The sequence below is a fragment of the Passer montanus genome, unplaced genomic scaffold (assembly GCF_014805655.1).
Source record: "Passer montanus isolate IOZ18808 unplaced genomic scaffold, ASM1480565v1 scaffold316, whole genome shotgun sequence".
NCBI classification, from domain to species: domain Eukaryota; kingdom Metazoa; phylum Chordata; class Aves; order Passeriformes; family Passeridae; genus Passer; species Passer montanus.
In genome coordinates this window covers 17,605-28,954 of record NW_024367886.1, presented here as the reverse complement: position 1 = coordinate 28,954, position 11,350 = coordinate 17,605, and the positions used below count along the sequence as shown (strand labels likewise).

The 11,350-nt window shown below is 66.8% G+C and overlaps 2 protein-coding genes across 5 annotated transcripts in view; both read left to right on the top strand.

The window, feature by feature from the left end:
* LOC120504956 (spectrin beta chain, non-erythrocytic 2-like) overlaps positions 1 to 6,955 on the top strand; it is a gene marked incomplete at its 3' end in the record, with an annotated part of 20,875 nt that extends 13,920 nt beyond the window's left edge. The window contains 8 exon segments of the mRNA XM_039714942.1: positions 114 to 203; positions 653 to 742; positions 1,406 to 1,536; positions 2,186 to 2,690; positions 3,212 to 3,456; positions 4,259 to 4,397; positions 5,103 to 5,187; positions 6,720 to 6,955. Of these exon segments, the coding sequence (XP_039570876.1) occupies positions 114 to 203; positions 653 to 742; positions 1,406 to 1,536; positions 2,186 to 2,690; positions 3,212 to 3,456; positions 4,259 to 4,397; positions 5,103 to 5,187; positions 6,720 to 6,955 (1,521 nt within the window).
* A 3,447-nt stretch (positions 6,956 to 10,402) lies between these two features.
* LOC120504953 (RNA-binding protein 4B-like) overlaps positions 10,403 to 11,350 on the top strand; it is a 3,570-nt gene continuing 2,622 nt past the window's right edge. Inside the window, exons 1-2 of one of the 4 annotated variants that reach the window (XM_039714938.1) lie at positions 10,403 to 10,905; positions 11,171 to 11,273. In XM_039714938.1, the coding sequence (XP_039570872.1) occupies positions 10,494 to 10,905; positions 11,171 to 11,259 (501 nt within the window). In that variant the 5' untranslated portion in view covers positions 10,403 to 10,493 and the 3' untranslated portion in view covers positions 11,260 to 11,273. Of the gene's footprint in view, positions 10,906 to 11,170; positions 11,345 to 11,350 lie in introns of those variants that run through there. The other 3 variants (XM_039714937.1, XM_039714939.1, XM_039714936.1) reach the window with 3 other exon arrangements.

Below are 11,350 nucleotides of genomic sequence, written 5' to 3'. Positions count from 1 at the left end.
CCCGCTGGCCCCGATGTCCCCCGTGTCCCCACTGCCCCCGGTGTCCCCCGTGTCCCCACTGACCCCGATGTCCCCCGTGTCCCCACTGACCCCCATGTCCCCCGTGTCCCCAGCTGTGGGTGCAGGAGCGCCAGGCCCTGGCCGCGTCCACGGACCACGGCAAGGACCTGCCCTCGGTGCAGCTGCTGCTCCAGAAGAACGAGGTGGGTCAGAGGGTCCCCAAATGTCCCCCTGTGTCCCCTGTGAGCCCCCAGGACTCATTCCACGACCCCCACAGACCCCCTAGACCTCCCAATTTCTGCCATAAACCCCCCTCAGTCCCCCTAATTTCCCCCACAGACCCCCCATGGATCCATAAACCCCCATAAACCCCCCAGATCCCCTAATTTCCCCAATCAACCCCCCCTAGACCCCGCAATTTTCCCCTCATAAACTCCTCCCAGACCCCCCAGACCCCCCAATTTCTCCCATAAACTCCCCACAGACCCGGCCAATTCCCGGCATAAACCCCTCCCAGACCCCCTAGATCCTCCAATCTCCCCCATAAACCCCCCCATAGCCCCCCAATTTCCCCCATAAACCCTTCCCAGACCCCCCAATCTCCCCATGTCCCCCGTGTCCCCACTGACCCCGATGTCCCCCGTGTCCCCAGCTGTGGGTGCAGGAGCGCCAGGCCCTGGCCGCGTCCACGGACCACGGCAAGGACCTGCCCTCGGTGCAGCTGCTGCTCCAGAAGAACGAGGTGGGTCAGAGGGTCCCCAAATGTCCCCCTGTGTCCCCTGTGAGCCCCCAGGACTCATTCCACGACCCCCACAGACCCCCTAGACCTCCCAATTTCTGCCATAAACCCCCCTCAGTCCCCCTAATCCCCATGGATCCATAAACCCCCATAAACCCCCCAGATCCCCTAATTTCCCCAATCAACCCCCCCTAGACCCCGCAATTTTCCCCTCATAAACTCCTCCCAGACCCCCCAGACCCCCCAATTTCTCCCATAAACTCCCCACAGACCCGGCCAATTCCCGGCATAAACCCCTCCCAGACCCCCTAGATCCTCCCATCCAGAGAGATTGGGAAGGGTTTGAGGGAATTTGGGGGGTCTGTGGGGGGGTCTGTGATGGGTTCAGGGGGATTGGGAAGGGTTTATGGGGTTTTGGGGGGGTCTGGGAGGATCAGAGGGGATTTGTGAGGGACAGAGGGAATTTGTGTGGGGTCTGGGGGGTCAGAGGGGATTTGTGTGGGGTCTGTGGGTCTGGGGGGTCAGAGGGGATTTGTGTGCGGTCTGTGGGGTCAGAGGGGATTTGTGTGGGGTCTGTGGGGTCAGTGAGCAGCCTGGAGGGGTCAGGGGCACGCAGGGCTCCTGCCGGGGGGCGGTGGCAGCGCGGTGACGCCGCGGTGTCCCCAGGACGAGCCGGGCGCCCAGGCCATGCTGAGCCGGCAGCTGGGGCTGGAGCAGGAGCTGCGCGACTACGGCGGCACCGTGGAGCTGCTGGCCCAGCAGGGCCGGGCCATGGCGGCCAGCGGCCACCCCGACGGGTGGGGACACCCGGGGGACACCCTGGGGACACCCTGGGGACACCCTGGGGACACCCCCGTCCCTGTGGGCACAGCCACCGTGTGACCTGACAGCCCCGTCCCCGTGTTGCTGTCCCCTGAGGTCCCTGCTCTGTCGCCACGTCCATTGTCACTGATGGCCCTGTGTCCCCTGACACCGCTGTGCCCTGGTGACACTGCTGTCCCCTGTCCCCTGGTGACATCTCTGCCCCCCTGGTGACCCCGCTGTCCCCGTGTCCTCTGGTGACACTGCTGTACCCTGGGTGACACCGCTGTCCCTGTGTCCCCTGTTCCCGAGGTTCATGTGTCCCCTGACCCCACTGTCCCCTGTCCCTTGAGTGACACCTCTGCCCCCTTGTCCCCCAGGTGACACCGCTGTCCCCTATCCCCTGGTGACATCACTGCTCTCCAGGTGACACCACTGTCCCCTGTCCCTGGTGACACGGGTGACACTGCTGTCCCCCGTCCCCTGGTGACATCTCTGCCCCCCTGGTGACCCCGCTGTCCTCGTGTCCTCTGGTGACACTGCTGCCCCTTGGGTGACACTGCTGTCCCCGGTGACACTCTGTCCCTGGTGACACTGACGCGCTGTCCCCGGTGACACTGACGCGCTGTCCCCTGTCCCCTGCAGCGAGCGGCTCCGTGCCCGCGCCGCGCAGGTGCAGCGTCTCTACGCGGGGCTGTGTCACCTGGCCGGGGACCGCAGGGCCACCCTGCAGGGCCACCACCGGCTGTGCCAGCTGCGCCGCGACCTCGATGACCTGGAGCAGTGGATCTCGGAGCGAGAGGTGGTGGCGGCGTCCCGGGAGCTGGGACAGGACTTCGAGCACGTCACGGTGAGGGGACACGGGGGGACACGCGGCGGCCACCCCGAGCGCGCGGCCGTGGCGCAGTGGCAGGCGGGGCTCAACGAGGCCTGGGCCGAGCTGCTGGAGCTGGTGGCCACACGGGCGCAGGAGCTGGCGGCCGCGCACGACCTGCAGCGCTTCCGGCGCGACGCGCGGCAGGTGCTGGAGCAGCTCCGCGCCAAGGCCCGGCAGGTGCCCGAGGAGCTGGGCCGCGACCTCAGGGCGGCCGAGGGGCTGGAGAGGCAGCACCGCGCCTTCGAGCACGACGTGCAGGCCCTGAGCGCGCAGGTGGGGCACGGGGACAGGGACGGGGGACGGGGAGGGCACGGGGATGGACAGGGGACAGGTGAGGGGATGGGACAGGTGAGGTCACAGGGACAGGTGAGGGCATGGGGACAGGGGACAGGGGACAGGGACAGCCAGGGGACAAGGGAGGGCACAGGGACGGCTAGGGGACAGGGATGGCCAGGGGACAGGGGACAGGTGAGGGGATGGGGACAGGTAAGAGGATGGGACAGGTGAGGGCACGGGGACAGCCAGGGGACAGGGGAGGGGATGGGGATGGACAGGGGACAGGTAAGAGGATGGGACAAGTGAGGGGACAGGGACAGGTGAGGGGATGGGGACAGGTGAGGGCACAGGGACAGGGACGGGACCTGTCTCGTGTCACACCTGTGCCAGGTGACAGCTGTCCAGGAGGCCGCGGGCCGCCTGTCACACCTGTCCCATGTCACACGTGTCCCAGGTGACAGCTGTCCAGGAGGCCGCGGGCCGCCTGTCACACCTGTCCCATGTCACACGTGTCCCAGGTGACAGCTGTCCAGGAGGCCGCGGGCCGCCTGGCCGCGGCGTACGCGGGCCCACGGGCGGAGGAGCTGCGGGCGCAGGAGGGCGCGGTGGCCGCGGCCTGGGCCGAGCTCCGCGGGCGCTGCCAGCGCCGGCGCCGCCTGCTCGGGGACAGCGTGGAGCAATTCCGGTTCCTCCGCGCCGCCCGCGACCTCCGGCTCTGGATGGACGGCGTCACCCTGCAGCTGCAGGCCCGCGAGCGGCCCAGGTGGGACGGGGACAGGGGACACCGCGGGGACACCGCGGGGACACAACGGGGACAGGGGACACCATAGGGACACCGCAGGAACACCATGGGGACATGGGGACACCGTGGGGACACCGCGGGGACACCGCGGGGACAGGGGAGACACCATGGAGACACAACGGGGACAGGGGACACCACAGGGACACCGCAGGAACACCATGGGGACATGGGGACACCGTGGGGACAGGGGACAGCATGGGGATGCCATGGGGACACGGGGACACTCTGAGGACACCATGGGGACAGGACACCACGGGGACAGGGGACACACCATGGGGACACCACAGGGACACCGTAGGGACACGGGGACACTGCAGGGACACCACAGGGACAGGGGGACACCGCAGGGATGGGGCAGACACGAGGACACCGTGAGGACACGGGAACACTGCAGGGACACAGGGACACTGTGGGGACAGGGAGGACACAGGGACACCATGGGGATGAGGGTGACAGCACTGAGACATGGGGACACCTGTCTGGAGATGGGGGGGGGGGTGACACAGGGACATGGGGACAGTCCGGGCCATGGGGACACACAGGAATGCGGGAGCAGCCCTGGGGACATGGGGGCAGCCCTGGGGACACACAGACACATGGGGACAGCCCTGGGGACATCTCAAGGACACTGCAGTGACCCCAGCGTGGGGCTGTGACCGTGGTGGCCCAGCCCTGCCCGCTGTGCCCAGGCGGAGCCGGGGTGTCCCCTCGTGACCCCGAGGTGACCCTGTGGTGTCCCTGTCCCTGTCCCCGTCCCCGGCAGGGATGTCACCGCGGCCGAGCTGCTGATCCAGCAGCACCAGGGGCTGCGGGCGGAGCTGGAGGCGCGCGAGGGCTCCTTCGGGGCCTGCGTGGCCGCGGCCACCGCGCTGCTGCAGCGCGGCCACCACGAGGCCGACAAGGTGGGACACGCCTGTCACCGCGCCACCCCGCCCCTGTGTCACCCTGCCACCGCGTTGTCATCCCCACCTCTCCGTGCTTGTCACTGTCCCCAAGCCCCCAGCCCCACGTCCCTCGTTCAAATCCTCGTCTCCACGGTGCTGTCCCCATCCCGTGTCCCCTCGTGTCCCTGTCGCTGTCCCTGTGTCCCAACCTCATCCTTGTATCTCCGTCCCCGTGTCCTTGTCCCCATCCCGTGTCCCCTCCTGTCCCTGTCACTCTCCCTGTGTCCCACCCCTGTATCTCAGTCCCCGTGTCCTTGTCCCCATCCTGTCCCCGAGCTTGTCCCCTTGTCCCTGTCCCTGTCCCCATCCTGTGTCCCAATCTTTGTCCCCTCATCCCTGTCCCTGTCCCCCTCCCTGTCTCAGTCTCTGTCCCTGTCCCTGTCCCTGTCTCCATCCCTGTCCCCATCCCTGTCCCCAAGCCTGTCCCAGTCCCTGTCCCCATCCTGTGTCCCAGTCTCTGTCCCCCCCCCTGTCCCTGTCCCCATCCCTGTCCCTGTCCCTGTCCCTGTCCCTGTCCCCACCCCTGTCCCTGTCCCCTCAGCTGTCCCAGTCTCTGTCCCCAAGCCTGTCCCAGTCCCTGTCCCCATCCCGTGTCCCAGTCCCTGTCCCCACCCCTGTTCCTGTCCCCATCCCGTGTCCCAGTCCCTGTCCCTGTGTCCCCAGCTGTCCCAGGAGCTGGCCGAGCTCCAGGAGCGCCGCAGGGACATCGGGGAGCGCTGGCAGGACAAGCTGGAGTGGCTGCAGACTGGTGAGGACTGGGGGGACCCCTTGTGTCCCCTGTGTCCCCCCCCGTGTCCCCTCATGTCCCCTGTGCCAGGCTCGGGTGCTGCCCCCACCCAGAAGGTGCGAACTGAGGGGTCCCTGTGCCCGTGTCCCTCTCAAAGGGGGGCAGGGGTGGCACAGGGGTGTCCCTGTGTCCCCTCTCAGTGCCCAGGGGTGGCACAGGGGTGTCCCCGTGTCCCCTCTCAGTGCCCAGGGGTGGCACAGGGGTGTCCCTGTGTCCCCTCTCAGTGCCCAGGGGTGGCACAGGGGTGTCCCCGTGTCCCCTCTCAGTGCCCAGGGGTGGCACAGGGGTGTCCCTGTGTCCCCTCTCAGTGCCCAGGGGTGGCACAGGGGTGTCCCCGTGTCCCCTCTCAGTGCCCAGGGGTGGCACAGGGGTGTCCCCGTGTCCCCTCTCAGTGCCCAGGGGTGGCACAGGGGTGTCCCTGCTCCCTGTGTCCCCTCTCAGCCCAGGGGTGGCACAGGGGTGTCCCTATGTCCCCTCTCAGTGCCCAGGGGTGGCACAGGGGTGTCCCCGTGTCCCCTCTCAGTGCCCAGGGGTGGCACAGGGGTGTCCCCGTGTCCCCTCTCAGTGCCCAGGGGTGGCACAGGGGTGTCCCTGCTCCCTGTGTCCCCTCAGTGCCCAGGGGTGGCACAGGGGTGTCCCTGTGTCCCCTCTCAGTGCCCAGGGGTGGCACAGGGGTGTCCCCGTGTCCCCTCTCAGTGCCCAGGGGTGGCACAGGGGTGTCCCCGTGTCCCCTCTCAGTGCCCAGGGGTGGCACAGGGGTGTCCCCGTGTCCCCTCTCAGTGCCCAGGGGTGGCACAGGGGTGTCCCCGTGTCCCCCATCCCTGTCCCCACCCCTGTCCCTGTCCCTGTCCCCATCCCGTGTCCCAGTCCCTGTCCCTGTGTCCCCAGCTGTCCCAGGAGCTGGCCGAGCTCCAGGAGCGCCGCAGGGACATCGGGGAGCGCTGGCAGGACAAGCTGGAGTGGCTGCAGACTGGTGAGGACTGGGGGGACCCCTCGTGTCCCCTGTGTCCCCCCCCGTGTCCCCTCATGTCCCCTGTGCCAGGCTCGGGTGCTGCCCCCACCCAGAAGGTGCGAACTGAGGGGTCCCTGTGCCCGTGTCCCTCTCAAAGGGGGGCAGGGGTGGCACAGGGGTGTCCCTGTGTCCCCTCAGTGCCCAGGGGTGGCACAGGGGTGTCCCTGTGTCCCCTCTCAGTGCCCAGGGGTGGCACAGGGGTGTCCCTGTGTCCCCTCTCAGTGCCCAGGGGTGGCACAGGGGTGTCCCTGTGTCCCCTCTCAGTGCTCGGTGGTAGCTCAGGGGTGGCTCAGGGGTGGCTCACAGGTGGCTCCGGGGTGTCCCTGTGCCCCCTGTCCCCTCTCAGTGCCCGGTGGTGGTTCTGGGGTGGCTCTGGGGTGGCTCTGGGGTGGCTCAGGGTGGCTCCGGGGTGACTCAGGGTGGCTCCGGGGTGTCCCTGCCCGGTGCCCCCGGTGCCCCGGTGACGCCCCCGTGTCCCCAGTGCTGGAGGTGCTGGTGTTCGGGCGCGACGCGGCGGCGGCCGAGGCCTGGCTGGCCAGCAGGGAGCCCCTGGCCCGCGCCCCCGAGCTGGGCTCCAGCCTGGCCGAGGCCGAGACCCTCCTCAAACGGCACCAGAGCTTCCAGAAGGCCGCGGCCGCCTGGGAGGAGAGATTCGCTGCCCTGAGCCGCCTGACCACGGTGGGGACACGGCCCCCGGAGCCCCCAGCCCTCAACGGGATCCGCCCCGATGGCGCCGCGGGCCAGGTAAGCCCCCCGACCCCCAAAGTGAGGGGGGGGCACCCCCGGACCCCTCTGTGGGACCCCCCCTCAGCCCTGTCCCCCTCCCCAGGTCCCCAGAGGGGCGCAGGAGGGGGGGCCCGGCCCGGGGGGAGGGGCGGCCACGCTGCCCCCCCGCGCCCCTCCCCCCCCCGAGACCCTCGAGGGGGGGCTGTGCCGGAAACAGGAGCTGGAGACACTGGGGACATTGGGGACACTGGGGACACCTTGGGGACACCGGGGACAGCCTGGGGACAGCTGGGGACACCGGGGACATGGGACAACTGGGGACACTGAGGACAGCGGGGATACCGGGGACACCCTGGGGACACCATGGGGACACCGGGGACACCTTGGGAACACCTTGGGGACACCGGGGACACCTTGGGGACACCCGGGGACACTCTGGGGACACCCTCGGGACACCTTGGGGACATGGCCCGGCCTTGGGGACACACCTGGGCACACCCTGGGGACACGCCCCATTCGTTGCCACGCCCCCTTTACCCACCCACGCCCCCAATACTCACAAACCACGCCCCTTCAGGCACGCCCGTATGACATGGCCTTATATGGGCATCCTGGCCCCGCCCACACGGCCACGCCCTGTCATGGCCACGCCCATTGAGGGCCACGCCCCTCCCTTAAAGTCCCAACGGCCTCCGGGTCCTGGCAGAGCCGGGGCTGGTCCTGGGGGGGTTTGGGGGTCCCCTGAACCCCCCTGTGACCCCCAGGTCCTGGCAGATCCAGGGCTGGTTCTGGGGGGGTTTAGGGGTCCCCTGAACCCCCCTGTGACCCCCAGGTCCTGGCAGAGCCTGTACTGCGTGCTGCGGGGGGGGGCCCTGAGCGTGTTCAAGGACGCGCGGGGGGCGGGCGCGGGGGTCCCGTACCACGGCGAGCCCCCCACCCCCCTGCGCGGGGCCCGCTGCCAGCCCGCCACGGCCTACCGCAAACGGAAACACGTCTTCAGGCTGGGGTACGGAACGGGCATGGGGGGTAGGGGAACTGGGATGGACTGGGAGAGATGGGATTTGAGTAGGAGGGGGTTTGGGATGCAGACTGGAATTGGGGGGCGGGTGGCGATGGGATGAGGATTGGGGGGGGTCACGTGTTGGGGGGATTGGGGTGGGACTGAGAGGAGAATGGACGGGAGGGATGGAAATGGGATTGGGATTGGGATGGAAATGGGAATGGGATTGGGGTGGAAATGGGATTGGGATGGGATGGGATGGGATGGGATGGGATGGGATGGGATGAGGCTGGGCCGGTTTCGGACTGGGACGGGGCTTTCACAATGGGCAGCGTGGGGCACCCCAGTGCTCCCAGTACGAACCTCAGCACTCCCAGTGCTCCCAGTACAGACCCCAATGCCCCCAGTTCCTCCAGCACTGCAGTGCTCCCAATACCCCCAGTGACCCCAGTTGCTTCCAGTGACCCCAGTACGGCTCCCAGCGCTCCCAGTACAACTCCCAGTGCTCCCAGTACGGCTCCCAGTGCTCCCAATACGGCTCCCAGTGCTCCCAGTACAGCTCCCAGCGCTCCCAGTACGGCTCCCAGTTGCTCCCAGTACAACTCCCAGCGCTCCCAGTACGGCTCCCAGTGCTCCCACTACGGCTCCCAGTTGCTCCCAGTGACCCCAGTACGGCTCCCAGTTGCTCCCAGTGCTCCCAGTACAGCCTCCAGTGCTCGACGCCCCCCCGTCCCACTGGTGTCTCCCACCTCCTACTGGTGCATCCCAGCTCCCAGTGATGTGGGCTGTGAAACCCAGGGGGATGGATGGATGGATGATGGATGGATGGATGGATGGATGGATGGATGGATGGATGGATGATGGATGGACGGATGGACGGATGGATGGATGGATGGATGATGGATGGACGGATGGACGGATGGATGGATGGATGGATGGGAGCAGCTCCTTGGGATGAGCTGGGACGAGTTCTGGTGTCAGGTCTCAGGCCTTGGGGGGACAAGAGGGGTTTGGGGGGGGGTCTCTCAGGCCTGGGGGGTGTTGGGGTTCGGGGCGTGGCTCTGCTCTGTGGGGGGTGCGGAGTTTTGGGGGCTCTGCCCTGCAGGAAAAGGGGTGTCAGAATTAGGCGGATTTGGGGGTTTTCAGGGATTTAAGGTGGTTTTGGGGGTGTCAGAGGTTTAGGGTGGTTTTTTTGGGCTGTGTGTGGGTACAGTGTTGGAAGGGGACAACAGAGCTTTGGGGTGTTTATTTTGGGGGGGATTTGAGGCGTTTGTGACTCCGCCCCGAAGGAGCAAAGGCAAAATTTGGGGGGAATTTGGGGTGTTTGGGGCTGTGCCCTGTGAGAGGCCACAACCCCGGGGGCTACCATGAGCTTCAGGGTTTTTTAGGAGATTTGGGGTGTTTGGGGCTATGCCCTGAAGGAGCAGGGGCAGAGTTTTGGGGTGTTTATTTGAGGAGATTTGGGGTCTTTGGGACTACAGCCCCAGGGACACACACAGACCTTTGGGGGCTTTTTTTGAGGAGTGTTTGGGGGGCCAGCCCTGAGCCCAGAGGAGGTTTGGGGTATTTGAGGAGGATTTAGGGTGTTTGGAGCACAGCCCCAGGGACACACTGAGATTTGGGGGAGTTTCAGGAGATTTGGGGGCACAACCCTGGGCACACACAGAGAGATTCAGGGTGTTTATTTGGTGTTTTGGGGGGCACATCCCCAGAGGACTGAGGTGTTTCAGGAGGATTTAGGGTGCTTGTGGGCACAGCCCTGGGCACACACACACAGGCTCGGGCTGTTTCTTGGGGGGGTTTTGGTGGGCACAGCCCTGGGCACACAAAGAGAGGCTCAGAATGATTTAGGGGATTTTTGGGCATAGCCTCGGGCACATACACAGATGCTCAGGCTGTTTTTTGGGGGGGCACACAGAGAGAGGTTCAGGGTGATTCAGGGAATTCACACTCACGGAGGCTTGGGCTGTTCCTTGGGGTGCTTTGGAGCTGTGTGAGAGCTGTTCTTCAGCCTGTTCCTCAGTGTAAGAGAGGTTCAGGGTGATTTAGGGGATTTTTGGGCATAGCCTCGGGCACATGCACAGAGGCTCAGGCTGTTTTTGGGGGGTTTTGGGGAGCACAGCCCTGGGCACATACAGAGATGCTCAGGCTGTTTTTTGGGGGGCACAGCCCATGGCACACAGAGAGAGAGGTTCAGGGTGATTCAGGGAATTCACACTCACAGAGGCCCGGGCTGTTCCTCAGGGGGTTTTGGAACTGTGTGTGGGTTGTTCCTGAGGTTGTTCCTTGTTGGGTTTTGGGGCTGTTGCTGGGGCTGTTCCTCGGGGGATTTTGGGGCTGTTCCTGAGGTTCCTCAGGGGATTTGGGGCTGTGTGTGGGCTGTTTCTGGGGCTGTTCCTCGGGGGGTTTTGGGGCTGTTCCTGAGGTTGTTCCTCGGTGGGTTTTGGGGCTGTTGCTGGGGCTGTTCCTCGGGGGGTTTCGGGGCCGGTTGGGGCTCACGGCGGCGCTCTCCGGCGCAGGCGGGTCGCGATGGTGAAGCTGTTCATCGGGAACCTGCCGCGGGAGGCGACGGAGCAGGAGATCCGCTCCCTGTTCGAGCAGTACGGCAAGGTGCTGGAGTGCGACATCATCAAGAACTACGGCTTCGTGCACATCGAGGACAAGACGGCGGCCGAGGACGCCATCCGCAACCTGCACCACCACAAGCTGCACGGCGTCTGCATCAACGTGGAGGCCAGCAAGAACAAGAGCAAGGCCTCCACCAAGCTGCACGTGGGCAACATCAGCCCCGCCTGCACCAACCTAGAGCTGCGCGCCAAGTTCGAGGAGTACGGCCCCGTCATAGAATGCGACATCGTCAAGGACTACGCCTTTGTGCACATGGAGCGGGCTGAAGATGCCGTGGAGGCCATCCGGGGGCTGGACAACACCGAGTTCCAAGGTGAGGCGCGGGGCTGGGCGGTGGGAGGGCTCCAGGGTTCCCGGCGGATGATCCCGCTGGCCCCGGCTCCGGGGTTGATCCCAGATGTGACCACGGCCGGCTCCACGGGGCCGTGAAGCGCCCTCGGGGCTTTGGGGTTGGTGTCGGTTGGTGCCCGCCCCGCCGCAGCTCCCGGGGCCGCCCGCGCGGCGCGGCCGGAGCGAGGGCTCGGGCTCGGGGGCTCTGGGCCGGGGAGGACGGGACTGACCCATCTCTGATTAACCAGCACGGCCGCCCCGCAGGAGGACCCCGACGGCGACGTCCTGTGCCGGGCCGGAGCAGCGGGTGACGCCAGGCTGCCGCCCGCCCTTGTAGCCTTGCCCAGCCTGGTAAGAGGGTGACGGAGGCGCCCGACCCCGCGCCCGGCGTCGCTCGGGCGCTCGACGGGGCCGAGCGGCCGGACTCG